Source organism: Ctenocephalides felis, unplaced genomic scaffold, assembly GCF_003426905.1.
Source record: "Ctenocephalides felis isolate EL2017-DRISC unplaced genomic scaffold, ASM342690v1 CF-g0.4_SCAFFOLD_03570, whole genome shotgun sequence".
In the NCBI taxonomy this organism is placed as follows: Eukaryota; Metazoa; Arthropoda; class Insecta; order Siphonaptera; family Pulicidae; genus Ctenocephalides; species Ctenocephalides felis.
In genome coordinates this window covers 10,122,064-10,137,522 of record NW_020539724.1, presented here as the reverse complement: position 1 = coordinate 10,137,522, position 15,459 = coordinate 10,122,064, and the positions used below count along the sequence as shown (strand labels likewise).

The 15,459-nt window shown below is 28.9% G+C and overlaps 1 protein-coding gene across 1 annotated transcript; it reads right to left on the bottom strand.

Moving 5' to 3' along the window:
* Positions 1-3,075: 3,075 nt before the first annotated feature.
* LOC113383193 (UNC93-like protein) lies at positions 3,076-9,652 on the bottom strand. The gene is made up of 8 exons (XM_026621438.1): positions 9,518-9,652; positions 5,857-5,975; positions 5,223-5,512; positions 4,671-4,887; positions 4,380-4,539; positions 3,933-4,037; positions 3,519-3,681; positions 3,076-3,308 (listed from the first exon to the last, which is right to left on the bottom strand). The coding sequence occupies exons 1-8, from the start codon at positions 9,539-9,541 to the stop codon at positions 3,076-3,078; spliced, it is 1,311 nt and encodes a 436-aa protein (XP_026477223.1). The 5' UTR covers positions 9,542-9,652.
* Positions 9,653-15,459: the final 5,807 nt, after the last annotated feature.

Here is a 15,459-nt window from a genome sequence, read left to right as displayed (position 1 = left end):
ACTGATATTGTAGTATAATTTGCAAAACACCTTTTATAAGTAACATTATACTTATGTATAATTATTATGTTACTTCTGAATGGTTTCACTTGATATGTTAATTATTAAAAGAATTACGATAAAATGTGTAGGTTTATCCCATAATTGCATCTAAGTTGATAAATTGCTATGATAATGGATTCTTAAGTAAATTTATATCTACTCTTGTAAAATAAATATGATTCGGGAAGGATTAATTGGATGTTATGTAAGGAAAATGATTTTATCGAATTATTTAGAATGGAGATTTGTTATTGGATATGTTTTAAACATGCTGAAAATGATGATAAATTAGGAATTCCAAGTGAATAAAAATTTTAGTTTCAATTTTTTTTAAGTATACATTTTTGTATATAGAAAATAATTCAGATTTTAATTGTAATTCCGACTAATATACTAATACACTTTAAACGAATAATTTCAACTTTGCAATTCAGTTTATATAATTCTTATGAATACTAGACAATGTTACAATATTTATAATAATCTATTTGAAAACATTTAATATTCCTTGAACATTTCGTTACGGTACGGGAAGTTCCAGCAATTTTCCTTAAGGCACGATGCCATACACCACTAGTTTTAATTTCATCCTCGGTACGACAAAGTGTCTGATTCTTCGTTTTTGTGAATCTAGTTAATTTTTTGTCAATTTCATTTAAAAGTTATATATTTTTCATTGTTATAAAGCGAGCATAATACGCAATTAAATGAGGTTTTTAATCTTTATCTAAACATACTTTTTTAAAATAAAAATATTGTGTAATTTTGAATGCGGGTTCATAATATTTCATAAAGTGCGGGTTGGGATCTATTAGATGTCCCTTGGCTTCAAGGTAATTGATTTTTTTTAAAAAACCTGGTTTAAAGCTTAATTTATTTAAGAACACTTATTTATTATCACGACCAACTATTATATAAAATTAATTCCATTTTAAATTATTTTGTCCATTTTTTCTAAAGTGTTTTTACTCCGTAACTTAACTAACAATATCCATGTATTGAAAAATTACTTAATGCATTAAATTAAAAGAATCTTCAATGTTTATTGATCGGAACTTTGTATTGTAATTTTCAATTAATAAACAAGAAACAACGTAGTACTATTTATTAGATTCACATACTTTGACGGATTTATTGGCATGTTTATTACAAAAGCTTGTTGAGATAGTTACTCACCTTTGATAAACGAAAACGTTTTTTGCTAGAAATAACTTCATACAAGATAATAATAATTGAACATCATTTAGTTTTTTTTTTATTTTATTGTACTAATTACAGTACATCAATAATAGTCTATGAGGAATTTAATATATTTCTAGACGAGACGACGCGTCTTTAACAAAAAAAAAACATAGTATGGATTAAAAATTAGAAAAATAAAATACAATTACTAAAATTGATCAAATGTTCAATTAAATCGATGATTAAATATTTGATTACGATATGAATTTATTGTTGTTCTGTAAGATTAATCGACCGAATTTTTTTATCGATATATATTTATGATATGAAAAATAACTAGTGGTGTGTATGGCATCGTGCTGGAACTTCCCGTACCGTAACGAAATGTCCGAAGAATATTAAATATTTTCAAATGGATTACTATAAATATCGTAATATTGTCTAATATTTATAAGAATTATATAAACTGAATTACAAAGTTGAAAATATTTGTTTAAAGTATATTAGAACTTAAGTCAGAATCTGAATTATTTTCGATCTACAAAAAAAATGTATTTTTTTTTCAAATGCAATTATTTTGTTAAAACAAGCAGAAAGTTCTTTGAATAATTCAAATCGGACGCTTAGTTTTCTCAAAAACTGTCATTTTTAGCACATTTAGCTCTGTAACTCCGTAACGGCTGGACCTGCCTTTGCTAAAAACTAATCACCACTTCTCCCCGTCATTACGAATTGAATGTTTTTTGGATCATTCAAGTCCGATGCTCCGATCTCTCAAAAACTCGATTTCTATTTTCTGCATTCTTTGCTCCGTATCTTTGAAACGGCTGGACCTGCCTTTGCCAAAAACTAATCAGCACATCTCCCTATCAATAGGAATCGAATTTTTTTTGAACTATTCAAATCGGTTGATCCGTGCGCCCAAAAACGTGACCGAAAAATTGTATCCACACATACATACACACACACAATCCATTTTTTCTGAGGTATGCCAAAATGTTCAGAAACCATCAAACCGTGAAGAAATGTAAAAAATTTCAATTTCGATTTTTGGATGATTACAATAACTTACCCTACGGGAAGTTAAAAATATCAAACATATTCGAATAGTCATTTTTCTAATTATGAAAAAATATACGCACATGTAGGTTGTTTAAAAATATTTATTTTCTCTGAACAAATATTTGTTAACACTAAATAAATGACATTTTTTGATAAATTTTGAATTAGATTTTTTATGGTTTATGTACATGACGACCCTGATCGTTTCTGATGACAAAAAATAATAAAGAACAATTAAACAATTATTAATAACATATTTGCATTAAGAAGATATTTCCGATAATTAAAATTACATAATGGCCATCTTTGAGGTATGTAAATATATGCATCTACAAAATATATAGTACACGTAATAAATAGATACATGCATAATAAACTTTAGTAAATAAAAATTAAATGTCACTTTAAATCTTAAATCAAGTTAAAATTTTCAGTGGTTTCTATATAATATTAATTATAATTATTTTAATCATAAATAATAAAATTTTAAATTATATTTGCAATTGTGTGTTTATTTATAAAGTTGAGTGCATTATGACTGATTACAGTTTAAACAAACTGATTTAATACCTAAATTATCATACATCACATGTTCAATAGTAAAATTGAAATCAATACATTTTTTATAAAAAATATAAATTTGCCTATATCAGAACAGTCTATTCATAAAACTATTCTAATATAACAAGGTAGTTCAGAAAAATACATATTTTCATTTAAAACAATTATATTACATATTAAATAATTTTAATTTATCAGTTATAAAAAAGCTATAATTTTCTATATAAATTAATGTCTTTTATGTAAATCTACTCCTCGATTTTTTGCTCTCTTAAAAGATATTTCTGTCGTTATATACCCTGTCATACCTATCCAAAGGACTGCTAAAATTATATAAATTTTTACATCTGTCCTGATGAAGGTACTATAAGCGTAGGCAACAATAAATCCTAGAGATTCCCATAGACGGAAATTGCTATAGGCTGCTTCTTCTCGGCCAGGGAAAAGAATTCCACAATATGCTGAAAAAGTAAATCATAATCATTATAATTGATACTTGAAAAAGAAACAAACCAAATGAGTCTACGTAATTTTTTGAACGAGAAATTTTGGCAACATACTGCTACTGCCTTATATTGAGGAGCTGGTTGATGTTGGAGTCGAAACAGGGACTAATTTGTGCTAGCCCACGTGATAAAATAATGATTTTCACAATTGTGTTCTTTATTTACCATTAATTTGTACAAGCCAAACTCCGTCAACAATTCCCCAAGCTCCAGAAAATAAAAAGTAGACATATTGGTCAACTGGATTCGGTTTCCATAATAATAGCCCAATTGCAATTCCTGTATGAGCTATAGCAGCTGCACAAACTATTGGCAGTCTTCCTGTTATCTTTAATAGAAATTAATCAATTAATTATGCTTCTTCAATTATGATTTTTTGTCATCAATTTTGATGTCAACAGTCACATGCTGGTAGCAACGTCTTTGCATAAGGAAACATATTTTTTGTATAAATAAACGTATTAAATCGTTGTTCGACTTATATCATATATGTTAATTTTCACATCACGAATTTATTTAATATGTATAAATAACTGTTAAACCAAATATTTGTCACTTGGTTTCACCTTAATGATTTACCTTGACTAACCATCCCAGAAAAATTGCTGATATTGCATTGCATACTCCATAACATATCATCACAAATCCAATATTACTGATACCCCATGCACAGGATACATAGGCCTATTGAATAAAATAACAAATTATAAATTTGAAATTTGCATAATAACCAAAGCATATAATTATTCGCTTATTGGAGCAAATCAGTAGGTAATATATTTTTCATCTCCAGTAGTAGGTAAACAAAATGCAGGAAACACGATCAATTAAAAGATTCCAAGACAGTTTTTTATTATATTCATTATTATTAATTTAAAATTTATATAATTATTTTTATTGGATCAAGTCAGTAATATAGTTTTCATCTCTATGAAGTAAACAAGACATAGAAAAAATTGTTAATGGAAAGATTTCATAAGGCCATTTTTTATTATTTGATTTAATTTATTTTGTTCATCTACTTACTGCTGTAAAATCAGCACCAATAAATGCTTGAGAGATTCCTAGATATATTGTCATTGGTAAAATGAGTAATTGCCAAGGTTCCTTCAAAAGCTTCATAGTTATAGCTAGCAATTGAAATCCAGATAAACCAGAGCCACTACCTTGTCTGTTTGACTCATACCTGGAAATAATAAAATATAGAAAATTTAACTAGCAATAAATAAATGTTTGCTGATTTCATTCCTTTGATCAGTTTAACAAAATATGGTTAGTTCATAAATAAGACATTTTTGAATCTTTTTTATTTTTTACCTTTCTAATGAATCGACTCCAACTGCAATTACAATAACAGCTGTAACCATGCAAGCCAAATAAATTCCGGCAATTGTGTAAATTTTTTCTTCAGATGGTGGTTCTAAATTTGAATTTCCAGCAGCTGCTTCGTTGCCAGAAATAAAATTTGCTCCACAATATTCCAATAAGGACGTATTTATCGGAGGTGGTGCTGAACCATCATCACTTGATAATACTGGAATGGATTATATTGATAATTTTGACTTAGATAATGGATTTGTTATTTAAGAAAATTGAAAAAGGCAGCTAATGTTGACTTTGCTTAATGGCGTAATTTGTTTTACTAAATACATTTCAAGGAGAAACATTGGATTCCGCCCAATATCGGAGTTACGCTTTCCAGCAAGAATATTTCAAATTCAAATTTACGGATATTTTTAAATATTTGCTTAAGTTGATTGAATCATGGATAGCACAAATAATCTTTATTTATTATGTTACTTGTGAATATTGACATATAATGACGCAGAAGAAATTTTGAATATACGGGAATCACTTTCATATTCTTACCTAAGGATGAGATCAGATTTCCCCAAATCTGTGAAAATTGGAAGATCATAAAGAACAGTCCAAAAAATCTAACGACTAGAGCATCAGGACTTTTACCGTCTGTTATTTTGGCATAGGCTGCTGCCAAAACTGTTAGGTAAGTGCATTTTGCACACCATAATGGGCCACCTCCGAAACCCACGCAGAGGGCGGCTGGTATCATGCTTCCAAAACTGGGCCCGAATTGGGCGGCTATGTAGGGCATGTAGGCGATGAAGGAAAGGGCCATGGCCCACTTGCAGCCCAACCATCTAGAAAAGATCGAAGAGTTTAGAAGCCAAAATAGATAAAATTTGTAAATAAAACTATATTTTCCAAAAAATATCTAATCATTATTACGTTCATAAACTCCACCAAAACAGTACTTTATCTCCAATAATCTCCAATAGATAAGCATTCGCAATGTGATAACGTCAATCCTGGATTACCCAACAATTTAATCAATATTATTATATCACTCGAAATAGAGGCTCGTAACCAATAAATTATTTTACTGTCCTAAATTAAATTTACTTTAATCTCGAACGATTGCTAAATTATTCTAGTGAATTTTATTTATCTATGTCAATGATAATAATTATTCAATTCAACTCACCCGATGACGAGAACGGGAAGGAAGACATTTGATAAGATAAGTGATCCGTATATTGTCGCTAATGAGGCGGTACCCAGCCCTGCGTCAGCGTTTATGGAACTCTGCAGATTGGCAGCACCCTGGTAAATGACATATGATATAGGAAATTGTGGTCAAAAATGATAATATCAGACAATAATATAAAAATCAATCGCAAAATGTGTTGGCAAGCGTATAACTCAACAACGCCTGAACCAATTTGGCCAATTCTTTTTTTTTAAATGTTCGTTGAAGTCCAAGGATGGTTCTTACAGCGAATAATTGCCGGGAAAACCCTTATCATTTTTACATATAAACGTTTTTTTACTTAAACGTAGAATCAATTTGAGGTTTAATTTGTTTATAATGCGTAAATAAATAAGATGAATTAGAGAATGTATAAAGGTAAACTGGTGGACAGGTAAATTGGAGGATATGTAAAATGGTGGAGTGGAGAACTGGTAGATAGACGAATATGTAGACAAATAAACAGATTGACAGGTTAATTGGTAGACATGTAGAACGGAGTGACAGGTAAATTTGTAGGTCGGTAAAATGGTAGATTGATAAACAGGTTGATAGGTAAATTAGTAGACAAATTGTTAAACAGGGTAATTGTTCAACAGGTAAATTATTGAACAGGTTAATTGGTAGACATTTAGAACGGGATGACAGGTAAATTGGAAAGCGGGTAAATTGGTAGACAGGTAAATTGACAGCCAGGTAAATTGGTAGACAGGTAAATTGGTGAAAAGGTAATTTGTTGGATAGCTATTGGTGAGGTAAATTGGAGGATATGTAAAATGGTGGACAGAACAACTGGAAGATAGTCAAATAACAAGACGAATAAACAGGTTGACAGGTAAATTGGTAAACATGTGGAACGGGTTGATAGGTAAATAAGTTGACAGGTAAATTGGTAAGCCGATAAAATGGTAGATTGATTAACAAAATGATAGGTAAATTCGTAGACAGATTGTTGAATGGGTAAATTGTTAAACAGATAGTAGTAACGTTAAACTAAATGTAACAAATACACATATTTGTTCAACTTTTTAATCTACACGACAAAGCGTGAACGGGTAGAACTAGTTGAACATTAAATCAAGTATTTTTTTTTTTTACTAAATACATTTTGAAGAGAAACATTGGATTCCGCCCAATATCGTTGAAGAACAAGATGTAGATTATAGATATGGATCGACGTATAAAAGTAGATATAGAATAAAAACAAAATTGAAACTTTAATATTTTTTAGATTTGGGCACTTTTTGCAATCAGTCATCCAGTGATTTTGGGGATACATGCACATTATTTGCCCAATTGAAGTTTTGAAAAGTTATCCAGTAGTAAGCCTTTTCAATTTTGAGAAATAAATTAAATCATGCAGTCATATGGAATATTTGAAAACTGAGGATTTTTTAATTTATGTACCTGCTACTAATTAACAGATTGATTGTTTCCTTAAAATACTTAACAAAATGAAGAAAATATGTCCATTACCATACTATTTATATGAGGTTAAATGTTTGTAATTTGTATGGTATGGCAACAATGCACTTTAGAAATAATTAAGTTTGTCATAGCGTGTAAATTAAAAATGATTACAATAGTTATATTTATATAACAGATGCAGTTGAATAATTAGTTTTCCCATTATATAATAAGACAATCTGTGATAGATAAACAATAGATCTATGTTAAAGCAAATATTATCGCGTAACAATAATATCAAATACTACGCACTTCAGACTTTATTGCTGGTACATATTTGTTTTTATAGATAACGTGTTAAAATCAAAATATTTTCCGCGTTAAATCAGGTCTGTTGTTGTAGGTAGAGACTGAAAACAATGATAAATTATCCTAAAAAAAATTGAATCAATTATTCCAAGTATTCCGATGGATTTAGGACCTAGCAGACCACTTGAAAACTCGAAGTCTCAAACCATGATCTACTAGACGAAAAATTAAAACTTTAGGAGCTGATGAGACAAGAAGATTAGAAGACCAGAAGTATAGGAGCAGCTGATGAAGGTGATCATTTAATTTTGCCAATTAACTTGGATTTGGCTATTGCCAACTCTGTTGTTAATTTTGGAACAACTCTGTCCTCACTTTACAGTCAACTATAACAATCCCACAATATAATTTGAATTATCTGGAGAACTCACCGAACTTACCGATTGACTCCATCTGTCAATTATCTCAATTTTGAGAAAGCACAGATAACACAACATAGTACAAATTTTTAGGATATTTTAAAGTAGTAAGTTCGAACAATACTTAATACACGTATAAACATATACACGTATAAAGTAATCGATTTAATTAATTTAAATATTATAACATGTCTTCGACGTGTTAACCCCTCGATGGTCGAAAATAAAATGATATTAACTAATATAAACGCATATTAAAAACAAAAGTTGGGTATTTCAGATTATAAATCATTGGTCAAGGATACAAAACTTTACATTTTAATAACTAATAGGTATATAATGTAAATTTTTAATTAATTTAATTTAAATTAATGTTTCTTTAATAATTCAACAAGTAATTTTTACGGTTTTGATTTTTTGATTGAACGTGAGATTAACAGCGCATTCTTGTTCTGCGTGACCAAACGCAGATTTCAAAGTCTAATAATTGAAAGATAATAGAAAAGTTGTCAGAAAAATTTAAAGCTGCATTTATAAAATTATTTTAGAATGTAAATTTTAAAATTATGGAAGGTATAAACTTAAATATTTTAATACCGCCGTAATATAATAATTGATGGAGCAATAGACCTAGGATCCACGTCAAGGGGTGATGGTACAAAAAGGAGAAAAAAGAGACAAAATAGATTTTTACTATTTAACAGATTAAAAATAGGTCATATGGTTTTTTTATGAATTTGTTTTAACAATATTTTATATATTTGTCCAGTTATCCGTCTATAAATTGTGAGTGAATTATCACAGATTTTAGGTAGTAAGGGCTACTCTATAATTTTATTTTTTAACCAATCGAAGTAATAAAACAGAGCATAAATGATCTGAAAGCTGCTTGATCATATACATTTATAATTTCATAATTTTACAAGAATCAACGTCAATGCAATCAAGATAAAATTGGCTAAGATATTAATCAGATATATCTCTAAAATGAACCATTTGATAAAATGATTGTTGTACATATAAAACCAACAACAATGAATTGCAAGTTAAACAAAAATTACAAATGAATAGAAGTACAATTTTTTTCTGCCAAATTGCCTAATATAAGTTGAATCAAACAAAACAATGCTTTGTAACAACATGATCACGAATACCAAAACTACCAACAAAATAGATACCATTAAAACCACTGTTTGGTGGTGTCTCACCATCACCAACAAATTTAATGGTTTCCATGGTTCCTGGAAAAACCATAAACTATTAAGGATTTACAATAGGATTTAGAACTATCTATACCTGGATCAATATGCCATTATTCAATCACACTTCTCTACTTGTTGGTTAGAATGAAACACATAATAATAATAATGGGTAGTGCTGCCCTAGACAAAGTAAACGCGTTAACGATCTTCGCCACGACGAATCCAATGAAACACATATTGATATTTATTTATTACTATTAAATGATTAAATGAAATTACCTGAAATGCCGTAAAATTGATCATAAAAGCCACACTGACGACCACAACATTTCTTAATATCCTCCATTTCTCTCGGGAATCGAACTCGTAAGTTGTCTGGTACAAGTCAGAGTTAGACCTGGTTTCCAACACAGTTCCACTGGCAATGATATTCGTTGTTGATTTGGATTCTTCCATTTCCTATGATCACTCACACATTGATTTAGGCCGCATGTGCTTGCAATATGCCACAACTAGAATGTTTCATCACGTTTATACAGGGGTAGAGAACAGTTTCATAGAGAAAACTATAGAAAATAGAGCTGTTGTTTTAACGTAAAAATAATATACAACTAGTGGGGCGCATGGCATCGTGCCTTAAGGCAAATTGCTGGTACTTCCCGTACCAAAAATTATTTTTTTTAAAAAAGATTAACATTTTTGAAAAAAATTTACTATGAAAAAATTAGATTTTTGACAAAAATTTACTTTTTTTTAAAGAAAAGTTTATATTGAAATATTTTGGAAATTCTGAACTTTTTTGCATCGTTGTCTAACGGATAAACATTGGTACGAAACCCATAGGAATGTAAACAAAATTTATACTTATTGTTAAAATCTCTATAAAATATCTGATAATTTGATGTGCATATGTCTAATGATTATTTTTGACTGCCAAATGGCATTTTTTTACTTTTTTTACTAGATCTTCGAAACCACTAGACCTGCCTTCATGAAAATTTGACCAGTTTTTCATCTTGTCAACAAGTAAAATGTTTTTTGAATGATTCAAATCGGACGCTCCGTTCTCTTAAAAACTGAGTTACCGTTTTTGGCACTTTTTGTCCTATATCTTTGGAATGGCTAGACCTGCCTTCGCCAAAAACTAATCAGCACATCTCCTTATCAATACCAATCGAATGTTTTTCGAATTATTCAAATCGCTTCATCCGTGTTCCCGAAATCGTCGACGAAAACTTGTATCCGCACACACACACGCATCCATTTTTTCTAAGGTATGCCAAAATGTTCAAAAACATTTGCAACGTAAATGTATATTAAATTAATTAATATATTAAAATTTTCATTTTCGATTTTTTTGCGATTACTATAACTTGCCCTACGGGCAATAATGAGGCTGTTGTTTCAATGTAAAAATAATATACAAAGATAAGTAACTATTTTGGGTATTGCGAAAATTGGGAACTTTGCTTTCTGGGAAGAACTGGTTCTTAAATTATCATAATTTGTGAACAAGATTAAAAATACTCTAAAAACTTGCTTTATTCGATAATTTAATTAAAAATGTATGGAAAAATGTAAGGAAACTTTATGCATTTTTTGCCAAAATTCCTGGTCAAACATTATTCTTTAAGTCACACATATATGACTGCCATGGTCTTGTATAACTTTTTCCTTCTTCTACGAAATTGCGTATGTCTGACATGGCTCTTGTAAAACTTCTAAAGGTCAGATATAATGATTGACAAGGCGGTTAATATGTTAATTAATTTTAATAATTAGATCACTTTTTGTAGGTCTACAATAATTAAGGATTTTCATTGAGACCTCTGATTTTAAAAAAACAACCAAACAGTTTCATAAAACATCCAAACAAACTTCTTCAACAATATTAATCACAATACAACTTTTTCAACAATAATTAATTTTAAACATGATTACGAAGAAACGGTGCGGCAGATCTTTATAAAAAATCTAATCAGCACGATTTCTATCTCATATATTTCAACCAATTTTTGAAATTTTCAATTGGATTCAGGATTTTAGGCTAAAACGTGGACAAAATATTTGGCACTTTCTGGGGACAAAATATTTTGCGTATAAATTAGTAAATTAGTGATAAGTAGTAAATTATATTGATCATTTTTAGTTTATACTATGTTTTTACTCTTTGAATTTGGTTGTAAAGTTCGATGACCTTAAACAGACATCATTTGATATTTGTTTGCATTACAATTGAAACCGCTAGTACATTAATATAGAAGTAAATTATAGAGTAGATATATTTCTAAACAAATCAAAATATAGAGTAAATAATTTAACTTTAACCTAAAACATATATAATTAATTTTATAAAATTTCAGAAAATTAAAATTTAATCAAAGAATAAAACTTGAGCTTACTTATACTTTGGGTGTTGACACAAATCATTTTGTGGTTTTTTGATATGTTTACATTGGTCTTATAAAAGTTAAATTTTCAATGAAAATATGGAAGTTTTCTATATATTATAAATTTATTTTTTTATTTTCTATCCCTGGTTTTCTTGAGTAAATATTTTAATAAAACTTTAAATATCAATAGCAGCATACTTTCACAGGTTCCACACAAAACCATCATGTGTGAGAAATTCCGAAACATATTGTGAGATTAATACTAATGCATAAAGAAACAAATGACAGTTTAATTACCTTTTAAAAAATATTTAATTACTGTATTGTTATGATAACTCACTTTTACGTCTGCCACAACAAAAAATTCGAGTTATTTTTAGTGCAGTGCATTAAAAAATGTTCTGGTTGATTTAAACTATACCGATTGCACTATGAATTTATGAAAGTTTTTAACAGAATTATTTTGTGTCTAATATCATTATTGCAAAATATTCTACCTATTGCTTTTTGTTACGTCAATAAATATAAAAATCCGCTTTCTATGCGCCTGAATTTATTGGTTGGGCAATTTTATTTATCGATATAGAGATTGGTGTTTATAAACACTTGAAATTTGAACAAGTTTGTTAAAAAATGTAAATTTTAGTATAATTTATTCTCGGACCTTTCAAGTGAATGTTGAATTAAATATTCATTATTTTGCAATTAATAAAATAAAAGTTTTAATACTTTATATTTTGAATATAATCAGATATAGACATTTTTATTAAGATTCTGCTATGGAAAATATTGGAAGGGAAGACAAAATACTCTACTTGTTTTTGAAAAATATTACGGAAATGGCAACGTTATTAGTTAGAGCTTTTAATGAACTTGCTAAGGTCCAGCCGTTTCGGAGATATGGAGGAAAAAATGCAAATAAATGGCTATTCAGTTTTTGAGAGAACGGAGCATCCGATTAGAATGATTCAAAAAGCATTTTGCTTATATTGACAAAGTGAAGATTTTGTTAATTTTGAAATTACACTTTAAAATTTACACTTTTTATAATGTCTAATGTAATCATAATCAACACATAAAATAGAGATAAACTCAAGCATAATCTCGCTTTCAATTTCCATGATTTTCTGAAATTTTGAGCAAATTACTATTCAAAATTCGTGCTGATTAGTTTTTGGAAAAGACAGGCCCAGCCGTTTCGGAGATATGGAGGTAAAAGTGCAAAAAAATGGTTATGAAATTTTTTGAAAAATTGAAAATGAAAGAGTTTGGGAAAGGCATTTTTGTAAAATTTGCAGGAAAGCTTTTCAGAAGCTCTTGGAATATCAAGATCCAGCAAGAAAATTATTTGCACAAGGGTTAGTTATAGTAAAAAATGATTTTTACCCATTCGAGATCTTTTGTTTATTTACATTATAAAGTTTTTTAGAATATGATCAACCTTGAGAACGCTGTGAGATTGATTAGAATAAGAGAAAGTAAAACGTAAGTCTTGTCGATTCATGTAACGGGATTTATACTGTGTACTCAGTCAGTACATGTGTAATAAAACAGTAAATTTAATATTAATAATAAAATGATTTAAACGAACATTTAAGCAAGTGTTGTTCACTCAGATTACCTCTAATCACATGAAATTTTTTTTAGTATTTTTTTCAATTTTTTTATCGTTTCACAAATCACTTTTATCACGTTGTCACTTTATGTTTTGACACAATACAACCGATTCCAGCGGCGGTAATAGCATTTAATAAAATTCACGGATTCTATATAACGATGCAGATCATGTGCACCTTCACTCACAGCCAACACAATAAGAACCAACCGATCGCATTTGATTTCGGCAAGATTGTTGTTTGATTGTTATACTATATCTCTCCCTCTTCGATTTGATAATACATCGTTTGATAAATAAATATACACATATTGTTTTATCGAATATTCGTTTTTTATGATGATAAAATTTGATGGAGTTCCATGGGTAGATGATTTCACGAGGTATTACGTGCGTAGAGGTAGATAATTTTTAAATGCGCAATATGGTGATAATTGGATAAAATATAAATTGCAGTTTTATATTGGATTGGAATTTGCTTAGAGATTTTTAATGCAATTTTAGCGAATACTGATGAAAGATTTCTAAATTCAAGAACCATTCCCTGATCTTCAAGTCAGGGAAATCGGATATTATGCACCGCAGTATATGATTGCTTAGTAGAAATCCAGTAATTAATTTTCAATTTTGTTTTTACAGCCACAGACGTATTCATAGACAAATCGCAAATGTTGAAATATCGGATGTAAAATTTTTTTTTTATAGACGAGCTTTGTATCTGGAGCAGTAATGATTAATTTCTTTTTCTATAGCTGGAATTCTGAGATCTTGATGTATTAACCGGTTAGGGACATATTTTGGAGCGTTCACTATTTCTTTCAAAATTTTGTTTTGTAACCTCTGTGGAATAGTTATGTTTGAATTATGGCCGCACCCCATAGTTGTAGACCGTAGGACCAAATTGGTTTAATGATTGTCTTGTATATAGGAATTTATTTTCTATGAGACTTGTAGTTTCCAGCTCATTAACCAATTGAATTACCTACGTTTTAGTTCGAGCTGCTGGCGCTTCTTAAGTATATGTTCATGCCGGGGTAGTCTCCTATCCAAAGTATCCCAGATATTTAACTACATTGGACAATTTGTATTCGTTAATTTCATTATCTAATAAATGCAATTTTGCATTGTAATTACACAAGTATGTTTTTTGTATAGCAAAAGAAATGTGTTACCTATAACAGACTAGGTCTTTTGTCTAGGTATGTCGGACTCAATACTGCCTGGGTATAATAACTACGAAAACCTCCGCTTATTCTTGCTTCTATATGTATAACCACGAAAAGTTTATCAAATTCGAAGACAAATAAACCTGCTGCTTTACCTCCAAGTTTGTACTTAAATATATGCAGAAAAAACTTATTAAAAATTTTGATATATGGTTTCTTTGGTAAAGTTTCTCCAAATGACCTATAGAACTTTTTTGAACCTGACCCTTTGTGTATGTATATGTGTGAATTTTGAATCTCTGATTTTCCATAAGATATTTTATCTACTTAATATCTACGAAAAAATACCCATTATCAAAAAATCGTTATTGCATTATTAGATTCGCATTCTCCCAAATATTTATATTTGATTACCTTATCATTTCATAATATATATATGAAAGTGCAAAAAATATTAAATGCTGCTAATCATTATGTGTAAAGGTCAGTTTTATATTATTTTATTTATTTTATTTTACTAGTTTTTACCTTCTCGCTTGAGTTTACGGTAATGAATTATTAAGGTCGGTTTTATTAAATTATTACGGTCAATGAATTTGAGAATGCAATTTGAAATTTGTGTTTATTATGCACAACATGTTTATTAATTGCATTTTTTATTTTAAAACATTCGATATTTTTCATTATACAAATTATAACTACCATTAAAACATTCTATAATTTTAATTTATTGCTATTTTACTCACATGCGATAAGAGTAAATATTTTTCAGATAATTCTAGTATTGACATTATTTGCAAATATAAATATCGTAAATTTTAATACTATAATTTTTTAGCGAACGACGTAGATAATTACCTTTATGTATTTTTACGAAATTAATTTTTGGGAGTTTACTGTATGAGTAATAACATTATCTTTTTTATTACCTCAATTTAATATTGTAATAAATAAAATACAAATAATGCATTCATCTAAATGCGAAAATAATAACAAACCTATAATGTTATTACTAAAAAAAAATCTTAATAATTATCTAGGATTAAT